Consider the following 19,535-nt stretch of genomic DNA (forward strand, 5'->3'; position numbering starts at 1 on the left):
TCTCTTGATTAAACGTTATATTTTCTAGCACTGGTTACAGAATTTATTAGTCTTTTGATCTCCTCTGATGCTTATTTTATCACTTCGCGAAGAATTTCAAATGACCTGTGTTATGACGCAGACACGACAGTCTCAGGGTTCTGTTAGGTGTAATCTTCTGACTAATTTTACGTTACCCCCTGCACACGAATGGACTCTTCCTGCCTTTGTGCGTCAATGTGCAATAAACCTACTCACAGAAGAGTACAACTTTCGAGGGAAAGCTTTGGACGATATTTTCACTTCGGATCCATGGCGAAATAGTGGCTAATAACAACAAAAAAGGAATCTTTCAAGATTACAACATTCCTATAAGGACGGGGAATCCGTCTTATGTGTTGAAGTCGTGTTTTGTGGGACAAACTGGATTTGACAATGCGGACTTTATCCATTTTTATGGTGGTGCTCATCCACCTTGTTGGACTAGTAATGGCCCAGGAAGCGCCAATTTTACCACAGAACCCGAGTGAGTATCACTGCTTGTCGTACTTTGGCATGTTTTAGGAAAAGCTCCTCTGTTCCCAGTTTAGTGTTCGAGAGTTACCCGATGACAAGTGCCAAAATTATGTGAGTAGTAATCACGAAGTTTCGAGCCAGGGTGACGCTTCAAAAAAAAAAATTAATAGTCAGGTTTTATTATTGTTTCGTCCAGGATACTGTGAATAACATATAATGAAGAGCTTTAGAGTGCGTCATGGTGATTACATAATTAATCACTGAGCATTTATGTCATAACACATTACATTCATTTGGAACTTTTACCAGAATTTAACAAAAATAGCTATGAACTGAATTGAATACATTTTTTCATCATGAGGTGAAACACCGTGATCAGCGAAGCTTGTTTGCATATGAGTTCACAAACAAAATATAACAATAAAATAAACAGAAAATATGTGGAGTTAAGATACGAACAAATGTCATATATGCAATAATACACAGTTCATTGCACAATACAATAAACAAATAAAAGTGGACTGATATTAGGAAATAATATAAGAATGCACATTCCAATGGAAGCAAAATTTTAAACTTTGGTGTAATTGTTTTATTTTAGATGCATGGATTTCTTGCCATGTGCCTATACTCTTAGACAAGCCACAATGATTTTATTATCATTTTTTTAATCATTAGTGCCAATGATCCCCTTGGAGCAATAACACACGCATTCTGGTCTGTAACGTAATTATGACGTGGCAAAAATCTTTCGAAACATTTGTGGAGTACCGCTCTTATTATCCACTCTCGAAAGTAAAAACGAAGTCGTAGATTGTTAGTTTGTATGAGTTCGCTAAAAGTAGCCTCCAGTGGCACTCCACGTAACCGAAATACCTTTTTGGCTGGTTTTAGTTTTTATTTTGATCGACCTACATGTATCTGATAATACGACTCCGTCGTCTCCCACTTCTGTGTTAATGAAGTCCGATTACTCATTTCCTATTCAATTTTGAAGGGAACGATTTTCTCTGTGGGAGCAACCGAACAATGCATGGGGAGGGGGTATAGAGATTGTGTAATTTGCGCCATGACCGTCATTTACGATTCTTTGGAAACAAACTATGAAAAACACTCATTAATGCGAAGGTCTCGGAAAAGGTCTTACTTTTGTGCGGCTATTGTAAAATACTCTTAACATGAGCATAATGCACAAGACATTTTGTTTAGAGTGCGTTTTAGAGCACATAGGCTGCAGCTGCCGTAAATATCGTTTGCGGTACAACGAATCTTGCCAGTATTCTTTTTTTTTTTATCTTGGCAAAATTACAAAGTATTGTCTTTCCTTTCCCTTATGACGCTCATCGAAACTGCATTGAATTCAGTTTCGTAGGTCATTTCAAGCAGCTATATAGCTAAGTCTTTTCAAGCGTCTGTACTATTGTGCATTCGATGTACCACGACCAAGGCGTGGTCACAGAATTTCGACGTCTTACTGTGTCTTCAGCAAATTTCCACAGAATCAAGCCACAGCAAAAGATTTCACGTCATATACATTTTGCAATTTGGTGTTTGCCTAAATGGTGTCTAAATACAGCATTTAATTCAATAGCAAAAATAGAAAAAAGAAGTTTCGCCCTGGTCAGCCTCATCGCGCCCTAGAGGTCGATGTGGAGGAGCACAAAATGACGGTCAATGTCACCAGCCCTAGTTTCATTATGTATGAAGGAGCTGTGCAGGATAGTAAGACGTGTAGTTGATTGCCTGCCGTGTCTCTGAGTGTGTGGTTGTGTGTGCGTGCACAGAGGCGATAACCATACTCCCGTGACTCAATGCGATGTTTTAATTGATAAATCCGCTGTCGACATTAACAACTTTCATGCCTCAGATGACTAACTATTCAGTATACACAGGCAGGAAAGGGGGGCTTTCAGTGTTTGAATCCAGTCAGGAAATACATTGTCCACAAGATCTTTAACTTTGTGTAACCGAACGAAAAGTCAGTTGACACTGTTGCTTGTTTTAATGTATGTTACAGCGCGTGATCATAATAGTTCTCAAAGAAAGTAAACGTTAATCGTTAACCTGTCATGAAGGTCATTGAGAAGAATAAGCGTCGTAGATGAGAGTGCATAATAGTTAATTTACTGCTTCACATTCTGAATCAGTCTATCTATCTTATTATCTATCTATCTTTTTATCCATTTAAAATCTATCTATCTATCTATCTGCCTATCTATTTATTTATCTATCTATCTATCTATCTATCTATCTATCTATCTATCTACCTATCTATCTGCTCAGTATATATCTACCTACCAATACCTATCTATCTGTCTGACTGTTTATGTGCTTATTATGTGCTAACTTGCCAGTGATGACATTAGAAACGGCAATGTGTGTTTTGTTTTGTTTTGTTTTGTTTGTTGTTGTTGTTGTTGTTTTTTTTTTTGGGGGGGGGGGGTCAATTTCCATGTGTTAAGTCATTTCTTTGTTTGTTTGTTTTTTCTTCTGAATTTCAGGATTAAAACACAGATTTGGTTACTGAAGCAAAGACGTTTTCCAAAATGCATTTTATTCATTAGGTTCCAGGAAAACCGACTACTGTATATCGGTTTATTTGGAGCACAACGTAATGACGACTATTGCGTTTAAATAAAAGGTACCAAAAAAGAATTAGGACCCAAAAGAAAACAAGGTCAAATATATGTTATCATCGACGCTATACGTATACTCTCTATTATCTTTGTAGGGCATTAGCAGCCATGCATTTCGGTCCATAAGCATACAGCAAGACGTGAGGACATAACTTGTCACAAGAGACAGCGATCGAGGTGTAAACATAGAACAGTAAATCTCCTTGGTCTGGGCTAACCGTTTGGCCTTCAGTTTGACAAAAGCGGACCGGTGTGGATGGCTTGCGTGTTTCAATAATAGATGTCCAGATAATTTGAGTTTGTAACCACATAATTACAAAAACTACAAATTCACTGAATATAATGGAGCATAAATTGTACTAAGTTTCGTTTACTTCTCAGGCACAGTCAAACCATCATGATAAATCTTATTGATAGTTTTCGCAGATAACACTGTCCAATATTTTCAAACTTTGTTGAAGTTTTCGTTGAAGTTCGTAGAACCTCAAACAAAAATATCAGTGCCTCACTTCTACTAAGACTACGAGTTATGTCATTGGCCATTTTTAGATAACCTATATCTGATTGGATTCCGTGCCAAGATATCCAAAGTTATTTCTCCTTTGATTATAGCGGTGATTATATCATTGTGATTGGGGATGCACGAATAAGATATAAAAATTTATAATATTCGAAATCAAACTCGTATAGATGATAATTAAGATACTACTCCAAAGTACAAACCTATCGCATGCGGGTTTGTAAAGCGCACAACCTGGGGGGGGGGGGGGGAGGAGGGGGGGGGGCTACCACACCTAAGACGCAACAGGTGAGAGACATGTAAGGTCACTGAGGTACCTGTTTGGATATATCCCATCATCAGTCTTGCATAGCGTTATACAACGTACATGTATCGTACCGGCTTACAGTAGTAGACAATATCAAGTTGGATGCGAGTTTGAATGATGTTTCATTTAATTATGTGAAAAGGAAAATTCAAATAAAAAATGATCACTGAGAAATGGGAAGACAGTATAGATGTAAACCGAGACTCAGAGTGATGTGGAAGAGCGAGGAAGAGAGGATAAAACATAAAAGAAGGAGAAATCGATAATGAGGCGACAAATTAATATGAAAAGAATGAAATGAACAGATGTATAAAAAGCCAAAGACGACTTTTCATCTGTTTCCCCTGGTCCTCCTCCGCTCCTCGTCAGATATAGGAGTTTTCTATCACAGATGTCTCGTGCTCTAAATATATACAGTTCTTGCGCTACGACGGCATGACTTTTTTTCATACGATGGCATGACTTTTTTCATATATGTCATTTTTTACTAAATGTATACATATATAAATGTCATGGTACATGTTTCTTTCATGCTCTCACTCTCTTCCTTATTTCTTTCTATACTCGTCATTTCTTTTCATTCGACTTTCATAAATCCAGCTCTTTTCCTTTGCCATTTTATCACGGTAATAATCATTATGCTATGGTAGCCATCGGAGAAAGTGGGGTGGGGGGGGGGGGGGGTATCACCATGCATTTGTCTTACGTGAGGTGGTATATATTCATACTGTAATGTCACCTATAAAATAGCTGATACTGGGATGGAATGTTCCTGTGAAAAATTACTTGTGTTTATCTACCAGCGATGAGAAGACCAGTCTACGCAGTTTGATTCCGTATTGGGGGCAAACCGCTGACACGAACGCAAAGATAATACCAAACTAAAAATATTTATACAAGAGGGATCTATGCCTTTTAACGTAAGTTGTTGTTGTTGTTGTTTTTTACCATAAGTGTTATTGATTTTTTTTTCGCTCATCCCTCAATCGTGCTGGCAACCCAGTCTTTAGGTTAAAGAAACTTTACCACATTGAATCACGAGCTGTATCTGGTAATAATAGTTAAAAGCTAATATTCTAAACTCTAATACGTCATTTCAAGCAATAGCGTCGAATTCTCAACTCGTTTTCAACAAGACTTAAAGAACAAGTTCACCTTCATAGACATGTGGATTGAGTGAATGCAGCAAAATAAGTAGAACACATCAGTGAGAGTCTGAGGAAAATCGGATAATCCGTTTAAAAGTTATGAATTTTTGAAGTTCTGCTCAGTCACGACTGGATGAGAAGACTAGTATAGCTTGTGGTGTCACATGTGTACAACGATATAAAGAAAGTATAAAGAAAATTCAACATATTTTCACTTTTCTCGAATAACAAAAGAACACTCGACTTCTCTCTTTCAGAAGGCAAGGGGGGTAATATTACCCTTAACTTACGTCGGTCACAAGTTGAAGAAAGGTGCACTTTATTCAAAAAGGAAAGTTTTCAGAATTTCTCTTTTTATTTTCCTTACATCGTTCTCCGCATGTGACATCATACACTGTAGAAGTCTACTCATCCAGCAGTGATTGCGCAGATACTTTAAAAATTCACAACTTTTGAACGGATTGTCTACAAGTGTCGCGTGTCCATCTCTTTGTTTGTTTTTGTTTTTTACTCGGAGGAGGGGAGAGGGAGTCGCGATGTGTTGAATTTTGAATCTTTATAAATGGAAAAATGCGATATTAGGTCCGAACAAACAATATTGTAATGATGCTGTATACCGTATAGGCCTAAACATATTTTGACTTTCCGTTCCTACCAGGTTTCGAGGTAACTAAGAACAGTTAAATGAATCTTGATAAGTGATTTCGACGATGCTTTATCTTTATTTTCCATTGGAGATTATCTTTTGAGAGGTTAAATGTCGAGGTGATTAAGTAAATAGCAACCTGAGCATTCAGGTAGGAGGTCTCGGATCGAAATCTGCAATTACTTTTCTGAGAATATCTCTCAAGCAACTTTCACTCATGAGTAATAAATATTTCTTTTGAAAAACAGAAACTTTGGAATTATGAAAGGATATTTTCCCGGCCTGCTGGCTGAGATGACGAGCAGACTTCTCATTAACTTTTTGCTCGCCACTGCCTGGGCTCTATGCAACGTAGTACGACTGCCAAAATAATTCCCTCTCGAGTAATAGATGATAGACGTCCGTAAAAAAAAAAGGATCGTGCGGGGCTCTGCATAGACCGTATAATGAGGCTTAATTTAAGTCTCCGTTCAAAAACCTTCATTAGAGTCTATTTCTAAAACACGTAGTGAGTTGATTTCCGGGATATGCAGAAACATGTGACCGTACTGCGAGAGGAGTCGACAGTACACTGTTCAGTGAAATAAGTGTATACTTCTAACACAGTGCCATTGACAGCGTACGTTTCTCTGCTGATAATCGTTCGTGCTAACGTAATTACGTCTCAGATTTCCAGCACGGCAAAGCTCTAATATCTCTGTAAAGATGTGGGAGTAGTCGATTTATTATTGGAACTAATTTTACTGTGAGGCAAAGTGAAGTGGACTGGCCTGGAGAGTAAGTAGGACACATCTAACTTGACCCTGTAACTTCCTGAAACATCATGAAAAACGGAAAAACCGCTTGATGTCATCATCGTCATCATCATAATATGAAAATAAAAATAGTCTTCCTTTGCTCTTATGCCACCCTTCACCAAACTTTCCAAACTGCTTGACAGACTCTCAGAAAACGAGCAGTGATTGGACGGAACTCAAGATGGATTCAGCGGGTAGGCATGGAAACGTAGTGTGACGTTTTCATGTCAGACAAAGACTATAGTTCAGGTTTGGGATCGAGGCACGGGGGAAAATAAAGGCTATGAGAAGAGGGAACGGCATATCAGTATAGGTGGGACGTGTGAAAACAGAAACATGGATAAAAGAACCTTTGTTTTTTTCATTCCATTCTTTAAAAAGATGGTTTCTCAATTTTTAAAAACGACAAACATTAACTTAACATTACCTTTCATACGCGATCATGTCACTGTAAAAGTTTGCATAAAGACATTCCACGAACAGCCAAAACAAGATATATGTAAATGTCACGTACATGAAAGACAAATCGACCTAGAAACTATATATAGTAAAGAAAAAAAATCGCAAATTTAAAAAAAAAATATTAAAAAAAAAATGTCCCTTGAACCCTCCCTCATTGCTCATAAAAAACAAAACAAACAAAAACAAACAAAAACAAACAAAAACAAACAAACATTAAACTAAGTAGGCGAACAACTGGACGCATGAGTGGTCATTTCTTCAACATACAGCTGCTATGTTGATAGATAATAAGGTTGAAATCCACTCAAACTTATCCTAAAGAAAGTAAAGTCAGAAAAACAAAACTGAGAAAGTTGCTGAAATAGGACACAAATAGGAAGTATCAAAAAGAATATGATTGAACACGTTGTGTTGAAACAGTAACATTTCAAAGATAAGATGAAAAAAAAATAGGTCTAATGTTGTCACAACTTCACAAGTCTCCTTACAGCCTTATATGGACTCTCAAGCTGATATTCGCTAAAATTGTGATGTTAGGTATGCACAAATCATAAGAGTATAGTTGACATAGTAATGTGACATTTTTTTTAATGTTGGATATGTTTGTGATGGGTCGCATGATCAGCCAGACACTGTTGTCTACAAATCCTGTGAGAGTTTTGAGGCGATAACATTGCCAACTCGCCTAATTTGCATAATTATTGTATGATCTACATCACTGTTGCCTAAAAAAGAGAAAAAATTCACATTTCTTAACTTTCTCAACTAATGTCTGATTGTGACCAAACTTTTACAATCCTCTTTGTTTAACTTGATTTTATTGTTACTGTACGTCTGGATACACAGTGGGTGTCCTTTCACAATTATTCAAGAAACCTACCTGTTTTCTGAACCCTTGTATAATATGCTGGGGGCTCTTTCGATGGTTTCCATGCCAACATGCTGAATGAGTCACATACCCATTGTGACGGTGACGATCATTACTGCGTAGTCATTACCCTGTCACAGAATGTTGGCAAGCACGTGCCCAAGCTATATCGAGCCTTGAGATGGTAGAGATGAGCAGAGCGAATTGCCAGACTGCCCCCTGCCCCTCCCTTCCTTGTACCTCTTCTGCACCCCTTGTTGCACCCCTTGCGAACCTCTTAAAGCTATATCTCTCTTCTTTCCTCTGTTTTGGAACAGGTGTGTGAAGATGCCTACGATACATTCTAAAAGGCTAAATGTTACATTTGCTGCTTGTGCCTCAGCGATTTGCAAACTAATGTATTTTTATTTGAATAGGAGAGAATCACATTCCAATATCGCACGATAAAAAATTCAGCATACCAGAATCATATAATCTTTCTCATCATCTCAGAGAAAGAGAGAGAGAGAGAGAGAGAGAGAAAAGGAGAGAAAGATAGAGAGAGAGAGAGGGGGGGGGGAGAGCTGGAGAAAGTACATAATCTTAATGCGTGACTCGCATAAACCACAGCAGTCAGCTGCAAATAGTAATCATTACCTCATATATATGCATTTACCTGCTGTAGATACTCAGTTAGTGAAGAGAGATTCAACTTTTATGGAGGTACGTCTCTTTTTGGAGCCTCAATTTTGCATTATCAGTTCACAATATCATGCCGAACAACACTAGCAAGCAACTGCTCATTTGTGACTATCAAAATAATGTTTGATCAGTATCGATTTACGAACGGTCCACAGTAATATGTTCCTGCATAAGACATCGGTTGTTTGTGTCAGAATGGAAATACTATCAGGTGACTATAAAAACTCTAAATGTACGAAAAACCATCTCAGTATATTATCGGAAGATATGGCACATGGTTCAGTGATGCGTCGTCCCGATGCATTATTTAGACAACAATTAGCCAACAACTGTCATTAATTACCAATTACTAGTAGGTTTGCATAGATTATTATATACTCGGCCAAAACAAATTGTGAGTATCTATGACTAGATTGAATCAATGGTGGGAGAAAAATTTCAATTACGTCTCAATCAGTGGCATTCTTGTAATTCATTTGAAACAGAAAAGTTTTCTAAAATCTCGAACTCAACATAGTAATATGTCAACGTCCTGAGGTACAGTAGATCCAGAAATTGCTTTCCAATTTACCAATCTCAACCGGTGACACCCGGCACAAAATTGGCATATCTGTAGACTTTTGCTTGTAGTTGTTATGGACTGTGGATAAATGTACTCGTTAGGATGAAAAGGTCGATTCTCGTCATATCCAAATTCCCTCATACCGCTGTATTTCGCTCAGAACGCCTCTCAGCTGGATGAGCTAATCTTTGTTACAGATTTCTACTATAGCTACCTGTATTTTGAAGTCTGACGAGATTAGCCGTCTGTTGCCAGATAACGTAACTCAAGTACCAGTGATACAAAAAAAAAGCGAAATGTTTGATTTAATACTTTGCCCAGTACTTTATTGAAAAATTGAAATTAAAATGACCAGTGAATAATCTAAGCTTACGTTGTTAGGACACCTAATTCCTTGAAGCTGTCTGTCGGAACATAGTTAATCATTTTACATTATAATTTCAACATCATGGTCTTATCTTTCAATTTATTTCTCTTGCGAGTGATTATTCACTAAGAACCCCACTTTTTTGAAGTGGTATCCCAATTAATAACAATGACACAAATTAAAGCTTACGATCAGAAAGCTTGTAGACGCAGATATAACCGCTCCGTTAATTCCAGTTTAGGAAGTGGAACTTCAGTGCGGTGAGACTTAATGTTGGTTGTCGATAAGTCTATACTAGAAAGAAAGCAGCATGTGTTTTAGTCATTTTTATATTGGTTTTTGTTCCACCGCAGTCTTTAGTCATGTCTTACTAGCAACTGAGATTCCACTGTAAAACATGCTCCGTACTCCCCACATCTGGGCCAACATACACGAGGAGATCATGAGAAATCCCTGTATGTTTCATTTGCTGAATTCTAGGTGCCCTCCCACTGTCTCCTACCAGTTCTGACTCACTAGGAAATCAAGGTCAGCTTCAGAAATAGATGAGCCACTAAAACACGACGTGTGTTGTTGTTATTGTCGCTAATAAGCTTTTTTTGGAATGTTTCTCACCTATCATTATCATATCTTTCATAATAACTCGTTTGCGCGAAACTGGCCATTCCAGTTAAGCACAATCTTTGCACTCTTTCCAACTTCCAGAAAAAAAAAAAATCAACGAGCATGACGAAGAGCCTGCTTATTGCAGAATGAATGCAGCAAATAAACGAACATAATAGTTCAGTTTTCGAATGACCATGATAAAGAACATACATGGGAACCGTGAAGAGTGTTGGCGCCGTGGTTAGTGCATGTATCCTAATGCCTTTTGTATCCAATTCGTTTTCATTGATTTGAAAATTTAAGTTTTATTTCCCCAGGTCGTCAAGGACACTTTCGGAAGTAGAAATCACTTTTGAAATGTTACGTTATTCAGACTGTTAGGTGGCAAGTTCTTCTCAAAATTCATTACAATAATACACTTTATAACTTCCAAGAGCGTGTTTGGCTGGGAGTAATATGCCAGTTTGTATTTAGCTCGTACGCAAATTGATACAAATGACCTTCTTCTTGTATAAGTTGCTTTATTGTCACAGAGTATACAAGCTTTCAAGAAAATGACAAAATGCAGCATATGAGTTGCATATCACAAGTTTTTGTTATGTACGAAGACCGATACGACAATTAATTTTCTCATTATGGATATCTTAGTGCTGTATATGCATGATATGGGAGACCTGGTCTAGTTGGACATGGGTAAGATGTTACATGACTATTTCTCAAAATCTAAACTGGAGACGCCATTTAAAACCTATTCATCACATCCAGAAATACATCAATTAACTATCTCTGCGTGCGAAATTTCATCATGCTTCAACACCCAACATTGGGTACCAGATATATTTGAAACAGGAGAATGAGGATTAAAAGTAAATTTTTGTCATAGCATCGTCTTGACTGAGAAAAACTTGATTTCTCAACCCAACCTATTGGATGTCTTGTTTGTGCATCAAAACATTTTATGACATTCACCTAGCGGTCAGCGTTTAGATCCAACAACTTCATATATTATCGATTATATACATACAATTTATCACAAAATATTATGTGCATGAGCTGAATATGTTTTTCCCTCTGTTATTTTCTTGTCTTCAGCGTTTAGCAATAAACAGCCGGACACACGAGGTAGGGAGTTCATATTCGCCATGCCGAGTAACTTCAACATACCCTCAAAGATCCAGCTGATGATTGGTTCTTCAAATCCTGGTTTGGCCAGGGTTATGGTCAATGTCCCGGGATACAAGTTTAGAAGAGAAGTTACACTGACCCAACGCCAGATGAAGACGGTGAGTCTTCCAGGGACAGTGGCCGCCAACGGAGGAGGTCCGCAGAACGGAACCATCGTGATCACCTCAAACCTGGAAGTGACGGTTCACGCGGCTAGCGTCATGCCCAAGACAAATGACGGTTTTGTGGCCATTCCAACTGATGCCATCGGGAAGGAATATATAATCGCCTCGTATGACATCGTCACAGGTCAGTGGTCCTCATTCACCATTACTGGCACCGAGCAAGGAACTCGCATCAGGGTAGTACCCTCCCAGAGGGTGCTCCACAATCGACAGTGGTACAACGCCGGACAGATCATCAACGTCAATCTGAACGCAGCCCAGACTATGCAGATCAGGTGTCCCAAAGACTTGACAGGAACCTACATTATGGCTGACAAGGCTGTGTCCGTGGTATCAGGAGCCACCTGTACCAGGGTCCCAAGCAGCATGCAGAGGTGTGATCATTTGGTGGAAATGTTGCCACCAGTCTCTACCCTTGGCACACGCTTCTCGCTTCTTCCGCTTCTAAACAGAACTGGGTACGTCTTCAGGATGATCGCGGCACGACCAAATACCAAGGTTCATCTGGCTGGAACCATCTACACCCTTGGTCAGAGAGGTTCCTTTAGGGAGTTCAACCAGGACGCCCAGCTTCCAGTTTCCCTCGTATCCAACAAACCACTTCTCGTGACACAATACGGCAAGGGAATGGACCCTAACTTCTGGGGTGATCCGTTTATGACCATCATCCCACCTGTAGAGCAGTACATGGAGGGAATGACCACCTTTGGAACGTTGGCCCAGTCAGGGCAGGACATGTTCTTCAGCTTCATGTCGATATCAACGACTTCTGCTGACTTGTTCAGCATAAGTCTGAACAACGTTTTGGTCATGAGCACTGATCTGAAGCTACCCAAGGCAACTGAGACAATCAGGTACGATAGTAGAGTTTCTTTATTAAATATGGTAACGAAAATATTTACAAGGTGGTGAATTGATGGAATTCCATATTATGCCATTGAATTCCGTAAGGATATACACGATACAGCATTGGCAAATTAAAAGGTTTCATTGTCTTTCCGTGGAAAAAAAAAGTATAGACCCAATACAAAGAAAGTGGCCTCAAGGTCATGAGTTGTAGAAACGGTTCAATCTACGTAGAGGCATAAACCACAGGTGCAGTTTGATTATGTCGTTTTGTTGCAGGGTTTTTTTTTTTTTTTTTTTTTTTTTGGTGGGTTCTTAAATGGATTCCCGAACGAAATCTGTTGGCCAAATATATGGAGATGTGACGCCAATACAGCAGAACGATGGTAAATGATAAACAAACAACTTTGTGGCAGTACCCTTTCTTTAGGTAACTGAAAACAGCCATTGCACGTCATCCAGCTCTCAGCTCTGATTTTGTTGTGAGTGAAGGACTAGGTAACTATACTTGAGAATGTTGCATCACATAAATACTTTTCTGTAAACCAGGTGAGGATGGGATTCAGAATATTGCTTTATCGATGTCTGTGACGTTGATTTTTGTCTTTTACAAGGACAAGGTAACATTGTATGTTTTAAAAGGAACTCTCACATATCAATATCCTCTGGTGAATAATGGAGTGAGAAAGGCCTCTGATCTATTACTTGAAGTTTCAGAATTCTCGTCCTGTTCATATCTGGTCCTGAAATGTCTGTAAGTCCGAACTCATTTCTGTCATGTGTGACGCTGTAGGAAGTATTAACCCTTGGAACTTCCTATGGTTTAGGTTCACAGCGGATCGGACCCTGACGATACAAAACGTCCCTCACACTCTACACAACCCCTCCTTCATGTCTCGATTTACCGCCATTGTACATGGCGTGTCTCAGGGATCAGGCTATGGATACCCCATTGGATACAACCTCCGCACACTTCTCTGCTCCAGAACAGATCCGATGACAGGTGCGTTACATTGACAACAGGTTCCATATTTTTATCAAAACCAAGAGCTGTGACGGATCCAGGGGGGAGCGCACCGGGCGCCCCCCTTATCTTTTATTAGAACAAAAGAAATAAAAAGAAAAATGGGAAGGGGTGCGTGCGCCCCCCTTTCATTTTGTAAAGGCGCCTCCTCTTTACAGAATTCCTGGATCCGCCCCTGAAGAGTGACCTCGTTCGTTTTGTGGTCAGAGCCACAGCAAAATACTATCATCTACAAATAATATCTTAAAGAGAGTTGAATATGTCGGTCTCTGTTACATCTTCTAAAGCTTTCAAGACGTCAATATTTTAGGGAAAATGTGAATAGGCAGAACATAATATACAGGAACGATGGCTATGCGGAGATATTCTTATATACACTGGCTAGAAAGCAATGGGCAAGACTGCGTATTCCATGTGCTTTGTGCAAATTGCAAAAGTATAAAAATGATTTCTATGATCATGTCAGTATAGCATGCAACATGGTTCTTGAATTTCACCAAACTGTTTCATCAGTTTCTAGGTAAATGTCAATATCGAAACCATGATACAACAATCTCTTGAATGCAGAGAAACAAAATGTGCTTAATTGCAATCCATGGAAAACAGGTGTGACGTAGGATGTGTGTTGCTAGGATGAGGGAGATAAAGACAATATGAGTAATTGAAGTCTAAAAGATCAAGGCTAAGGAAGTGGTTGTGGGTGGTGAGGATTAGTGACAAAACAGGCGCATTTATAGAAACTGATGCTACTTATACGGCCGGTTACACCAAGGAGATACTATATAGGCAAGCACCTAATTGGATACACCAGCGCCATGTGCGTCGACAGATGTCTAACATGGACTCCAGTTCGTTTTGATTCTGAATAGTCATGAATAACCATAATTTAGGGTTAATAATAACCATAATGATTCATAACTCTCCTCCGGTTGAGATAAAAACAATGCGATGGTCTCTCCTATCTGATTTTTTGTTTATTATTAAACTTACTTTATATGGTTGTAATCTTATCTGATAATCTTACTTAATTAAACTGAAATAATTGTCATAGAGGCTTATTAAAGGGATCGTATAGTTTTGGTTGAGACCTAATTTCAGGTTTCTAACATTTTTTGGTGAGATAATGAGAAACCTCTTATGAAATATGAAAGAGCATGGTAATTCCATGGGGAATTCAACGTTTATTTGATGAAAATTGGTTTTGAAATGGCTGAGATATCCAAATGGGAGCGATTCTAATAAGTGTGGGACCCACACTTTATTACGATCGCTTTGTTTTACTTTGCTTTTGGATGTTTCAGTCATTCCAAACCCGATTTTCGTCAAATAAACTTTGAATTCCTCTTAAAATGGTATGCTCTGTACTATTTCATAAGTGTTTTCTTGGTATCTCGCAAAATGTTAAAAGCCCAATTCTCATCTCCACCAAAACTGTACCATCCTTTAAAAACTATAGATGTGACATCTTAGTGTCCTCACAAATTAACGTAGCAAAGATAGACATTTTAGACATTAGGCCTATATCAAGGAAGCATTGTCTTAAAGTCATTTCAGTTTAAGGATTCTTTCGAAGAGACAGTAACTTTTTAGCCTGCATTCTTTATATATCTTATAAGACATTTCTACAAGGCAAAACAGAATTCCGAGTTTAATAGTTCATACACGTAGAGCACGGTTATTCGTGTGGAATACTGAGAGATATGTCATGAGCAAAGAGCCGTTTCATTTTCACTGGTTCGTTCGTTTGTTTGTTTGTCTGTTTTTATGACCCTAAAATCTCAACTCTCACACACTGTTGTAATACAACACCCTTCATTAGCGAGTATCAAGTACGCAAAGAGTATTATGTGCTGAATAGAGTTTGTACGATTACTGCTGTGCAGAAGTCACCGCTTAGAAAAAAAAAACTGTAGAAGAGAAAGACTGATTTTGAGTACCTGATACATGAAGGAGGCCAACACAATCGAAAGATGTCTTAACATGAAACCCAATTTCGCCTCCCATGTAAGGAGAGGGTTAGCAGCTGATGTTCTTAGTCATAAACAGGGGGAAGTCACCAGTGTCTGTTACCTTGGAAAGTCACCCATAGTCACCTCGCTTTTCTGGACGAGAAGACTATACATGTCTACGTAATCCGCTCAATATTTGAAAGTGATATGACTCATGAAATAATTCCAACATCACGTAAATTAGGTAAATCAGGTGGCATTGGCCATAGCAGGATGATGTTTGATTGTTTATAGGGATGAACTATTCACTTTCAAGTATGGTGGGAAAGATGCCATTTTTTCACCTTGTAAAAGTGTCCTTGAAACTCAGGAATAATATGTTAAGTTACATGTTACGTGATAATGTTAGTTTACGGAACCTGGATTGTTTATTACAGTTTGCAAGAACAAAAGAGTCAAAAGACGAAGTTCTGCAATACTGCTATGAACAGGTGGGTTGGGACTTTCATGAGTTCATATTTCTCGTACATGTTAAGCATGAATCAAACCTGTTTCATCCCCCCCCCCCTTTATACGATTTGTTCATCCAGGCTTGATCGAGGAGTTCCAGTGCCCCGCCCCTATACCTCCTATTCAGCCGGGTCTTATCCCAAGCAATGTGCCCGGTATGGCTGGTAACATCCCCATCCAGCCTGGCGTAGGCCTCAACCCAGGCTACGGTGGTTTCAACGGGATGTTTCCTGGTATGCCCACGGGTGGCCAACCCGGTGCCTTCCTACCTGGGAACTTCTTCACCGGTGGCAAGCCAATGAATCCAAACATACCGATCCTCCCTGGGCAACCCATCGACCCTAACGCCGGAGCAGCCCAGACACAACCCGGCCAGTTCCCGGCCAACAACCCACTCAATCCCATCAGTCCCAACAACCCGTTTGCGAACCCTGGACAGCCGTTCGTACCCATGGTTCCTTTCAACCCCATCGGACCGGGCATGATTCCTCCTCCGGAAAGTGAGTCTACCAAACTGTTTTTTTTTTTCATCTCTCTTGGTAACCTAAAGACCAAAGTATAACCAATGTTTTATACAAAGACCACATGATTATTGGGCAAGATATCAATGAAACATTCATTCTCATGAGCCCAAAGTATTAAAATATAAAAAGTAATGCCGGAGAGGACAGAAATGCACTGTGTCAGTCTATCATCTCATCTGAGTCACTTACGTCACCTACATACTGATTGCCCGATAAAATGTTATAACTATGGACAGTAAGGTTGATAAGTTTCAGACCTTTTAACTTTACTGTTTGTCGTTCTGTCTGTCTGTTTTCTTCTTCCTGTTTTCATGACGCATCTCATTACAAGTATTATCTTTTAAAATCCACGGACCACTCAAGTGACATCGGTACCAAGAAAAACAACAATCTGTACCCATAATCGCAAATGTTTCTAGACAACAGAATATAATTATGTTCAAGGACAAACAGGATTACCCTGACATCAGTATAGGTATGTATAGGAGGAGGATTTACAAATTCTGCACATATTGATGTATTCCTCTAGATTGCTTCACCCTGGGACTACTCATCCTCGCTGCCGTTGCCCCGGTAACCGTCGTCTTCATAGTCATGCTGGTCATCCTACTTGCCATAGTATACAGGTAACTTTGGATACCATGTATTCCCACTTATTTAATATTGGTCATGAATGGTGTAATTGAAAGTTTTGTCTCAAGTTCGTTGTCCCTTCTCTTTTAAGTTCTGACATTGGAAAATTACTTCGCCCCAACCCCACTGATATCCAAGCGCAAAAACGAACGAATACTTGAAGGAAATGAGCAAAATGTGTTCGAGGTAGTTAATTGGCATCTTGTATACAGAAAACAACTGTTATCGTAGTTTGTTTCAAAATTGCTTTGATACCCTTTTCCCTTGGTAATGATAAGGACCGTGTAGTTAACCGGCAGTTAATCCATTTTGACATGATGATGAGTAGATTATACTATGATTATAATGTGAAGTTGTAATGATCGTGATATAAATGACGATGATAATAATAATTGTAATTTAATCATTCTTATAACAATAACAATGGTAAGGATGATTATGATTAGCAACAAATCGTGATGATAATGACACTAATCTATATATATATATATTTACATAAATTAGTCTATTACATTTGTTAGATTAGATCTATTTCAAGGTGTAATGAAGATCTACGTCAACTGTACGTAGGAGAGTTTCTCGGTGCAGTGTCACACAATCAAGTATAATAATGCTGTGCAATACCAATACACATGTATCGAAGTTAAGTCTGTTGCCAGCAGTAGGGTATTTACACTTCAAATATGCCATCTTTGATAACCGATGATATGTTTTTCTTCCTCTCTTTGTCACCAGGTTCAAGAAGAAGCACTGAAAAGACGAGAACCTTCGGACTGTGGACAGTTTTTCAATTCAGTAATTGCTAGTCACATTAATTACCATAGCATACGAACGGTAACAATCAGTCTTGAGTATTTTGAATAATGTTATGGTACCTGTAATCATTGCATCTGGCAATGACTGTCAGTATTTTAAAGAAAAGGATGACATGATTCAGTCCCTTTGTCTTGAGACAGCTAAGCACCTGTCAGAAAATAAGATTGAAAATAATGAGACAGACCAGCTGTACTACGCCATTTCATTTTGCCCAATGAGTAAGTTAACAGCTTCGCAAAGATACCACCTGATCACCAATGGCTTAAGGCAAGAAAATACACACTAAAAACAAAATAGGTGTGTCATCGTGTTGATTCTGATGTGAACATTGTGTGTATAAATTTTTACATTTCATTTACTGGCGTAAATATTGCCAGATTTCCGTGGCTCTAACGAAAACGCGATATGTAACGCAAACAAATAGAGCAATAACACTGAAAACGGTCGTTTTAGAAGCTGCTTTACTTCTGCCTGTACTCAAATTAGAAAGATTTAGATTGTAAAGCTGATATGTTTTTTTTTAAAGGTATGATAAATTATGTTGTTAGATATGACAATGAATATCGGAGAAGTCGGCAAGAAAGGTGAGGTTGAAATATAAATCTGTTGTCATGCTTTGTGAAACAGTTATGTGATTTTTTTTTCCTGGATAGATCTTTTATAGAATGTGACAGTTGAAGTGCCTGTGTATTTGCTCAACCTGTGATGCTTGCCGGTTGAGTAAAGTTTTATTCTTTGTTCAAGCAAGAAACTTCAAAAAGCTGCTGGCATTGTGATCCAGGAACAAGCTAAATTTCGAGTGTAAATATTCTTCTGGAACTTGTACACATTTATTCAAACTGTGCACATTTATCAACCCTGCTTTCGCTCTTACCTATTCAAGAGATGCCTATTTTCCTTACTTAACGCATTTTGTGTCTGGATCTTCAAAATGATTATTTGAATAATGCAAACATTTTATATGATTATTGTTTTGTAAATGTATGTCGATTGTGTGCAATATATTAAATGAACTTTGGAGCTTATAAGAAAGAAGTGGAGTTATAATGATTACCTTCATTTTCATGCGTTTTCACTTGGGGAGTCATTACATAGTGATTTGTTCAGATTAATGACGACTGACAGAATGAAATGACGTAGCAGTGAAATGGCAAAAACAATTAATCTATACTCGTATATTAAAAGCACAGATCTAACAATACGAGTTTACACGTGTGTTTATGGATAAACATAATATAGTTTCCCCCCCCCCCCCCCTCCATTCCCCTCTTTCTCTCTCTCTCTCTGTTAGGTTCAAAATTGTAAAAACAAAGCACAATATACATATAACTTGAATGAGTCTTTACTTTTTATTTTTCCCTTTTCTCTTTTTCTCTTCCCTCCAGATAATATTCACACACATTCACATACAAACAAACATATATGTACAAATACACGCACTCACACATTGTACAGTAAGTTATCATGATGCAATCCATGTCAAAATATAACGAGAAAAATCTGACTGAAAATAATATTTGGCAATGAAGAGAACACATGTAATATTGACTTACAGACTGCTTAATTTTCATATCGCCATTGCAGTCTTCTCCCCTTCTACCATGCCGTGCCTCTCCGAGCTTGGCCGGCTGCGCTGCGGTTAATCCCTCAGCCTGCGCACGAGAGAGCGAGGATATCGCGATAAGACGTGATGACAATGAGTCGCACGTCTGGGGGAGGGCTGACAACATTACTTCTTGTTAAAGATACAGTCACTCAAAACTTACCATCGAAAACCTTTTGAATAGAT

At 38.6% G+C, this 19,535-nt stretch overlaps 1 protein-coding gene across 1 annotated transcript; it reads left to right on the forward strand.

Moving 5' to 3' along the window:
- The first annotated feature begins 408 nt into the window (after positions 1-408).
- On the forward strand, positions 409-17,684 carry LOC139721158 (uncharacterized). Its single transcript, XM_071632488.1, has 6 exons — positions 409-505; positions 11,188-12,298; positions 13,118-13,293; positions 15,854-16,273; positions 16,827-16,923; positions 17,666-17,684. The coding sequence occupies exons 1-6, from the start codon at positions 415-417 to the stop codon at positions 17,682-17,684; spliced, it is 1,914 nt and encodes a 637-aa protein (XP_071488589.1). The 5' UTR covers positions 409-414.
- The last annotated feature ends 1,851 nt before the right edge of the window (positions 17,685-19,535 follow it).

Source organism: Diadema antillarum, unplaced genomic scaffold, assembly GCF_040938485.1.
Source record: "Diadema antillarum isolate AM-2024a unplaced genomic scaffold, OU_Dant_1.0 scf00000139, whole genome shotgun sequence".
NCBI classification, from domain to species: domain Eukaryota; kingdom Metazoa; phylum Echinodermata; class Echinoidea; order Diadematoida; family Diadematidae; genus Diadema; species Diadema antillarum.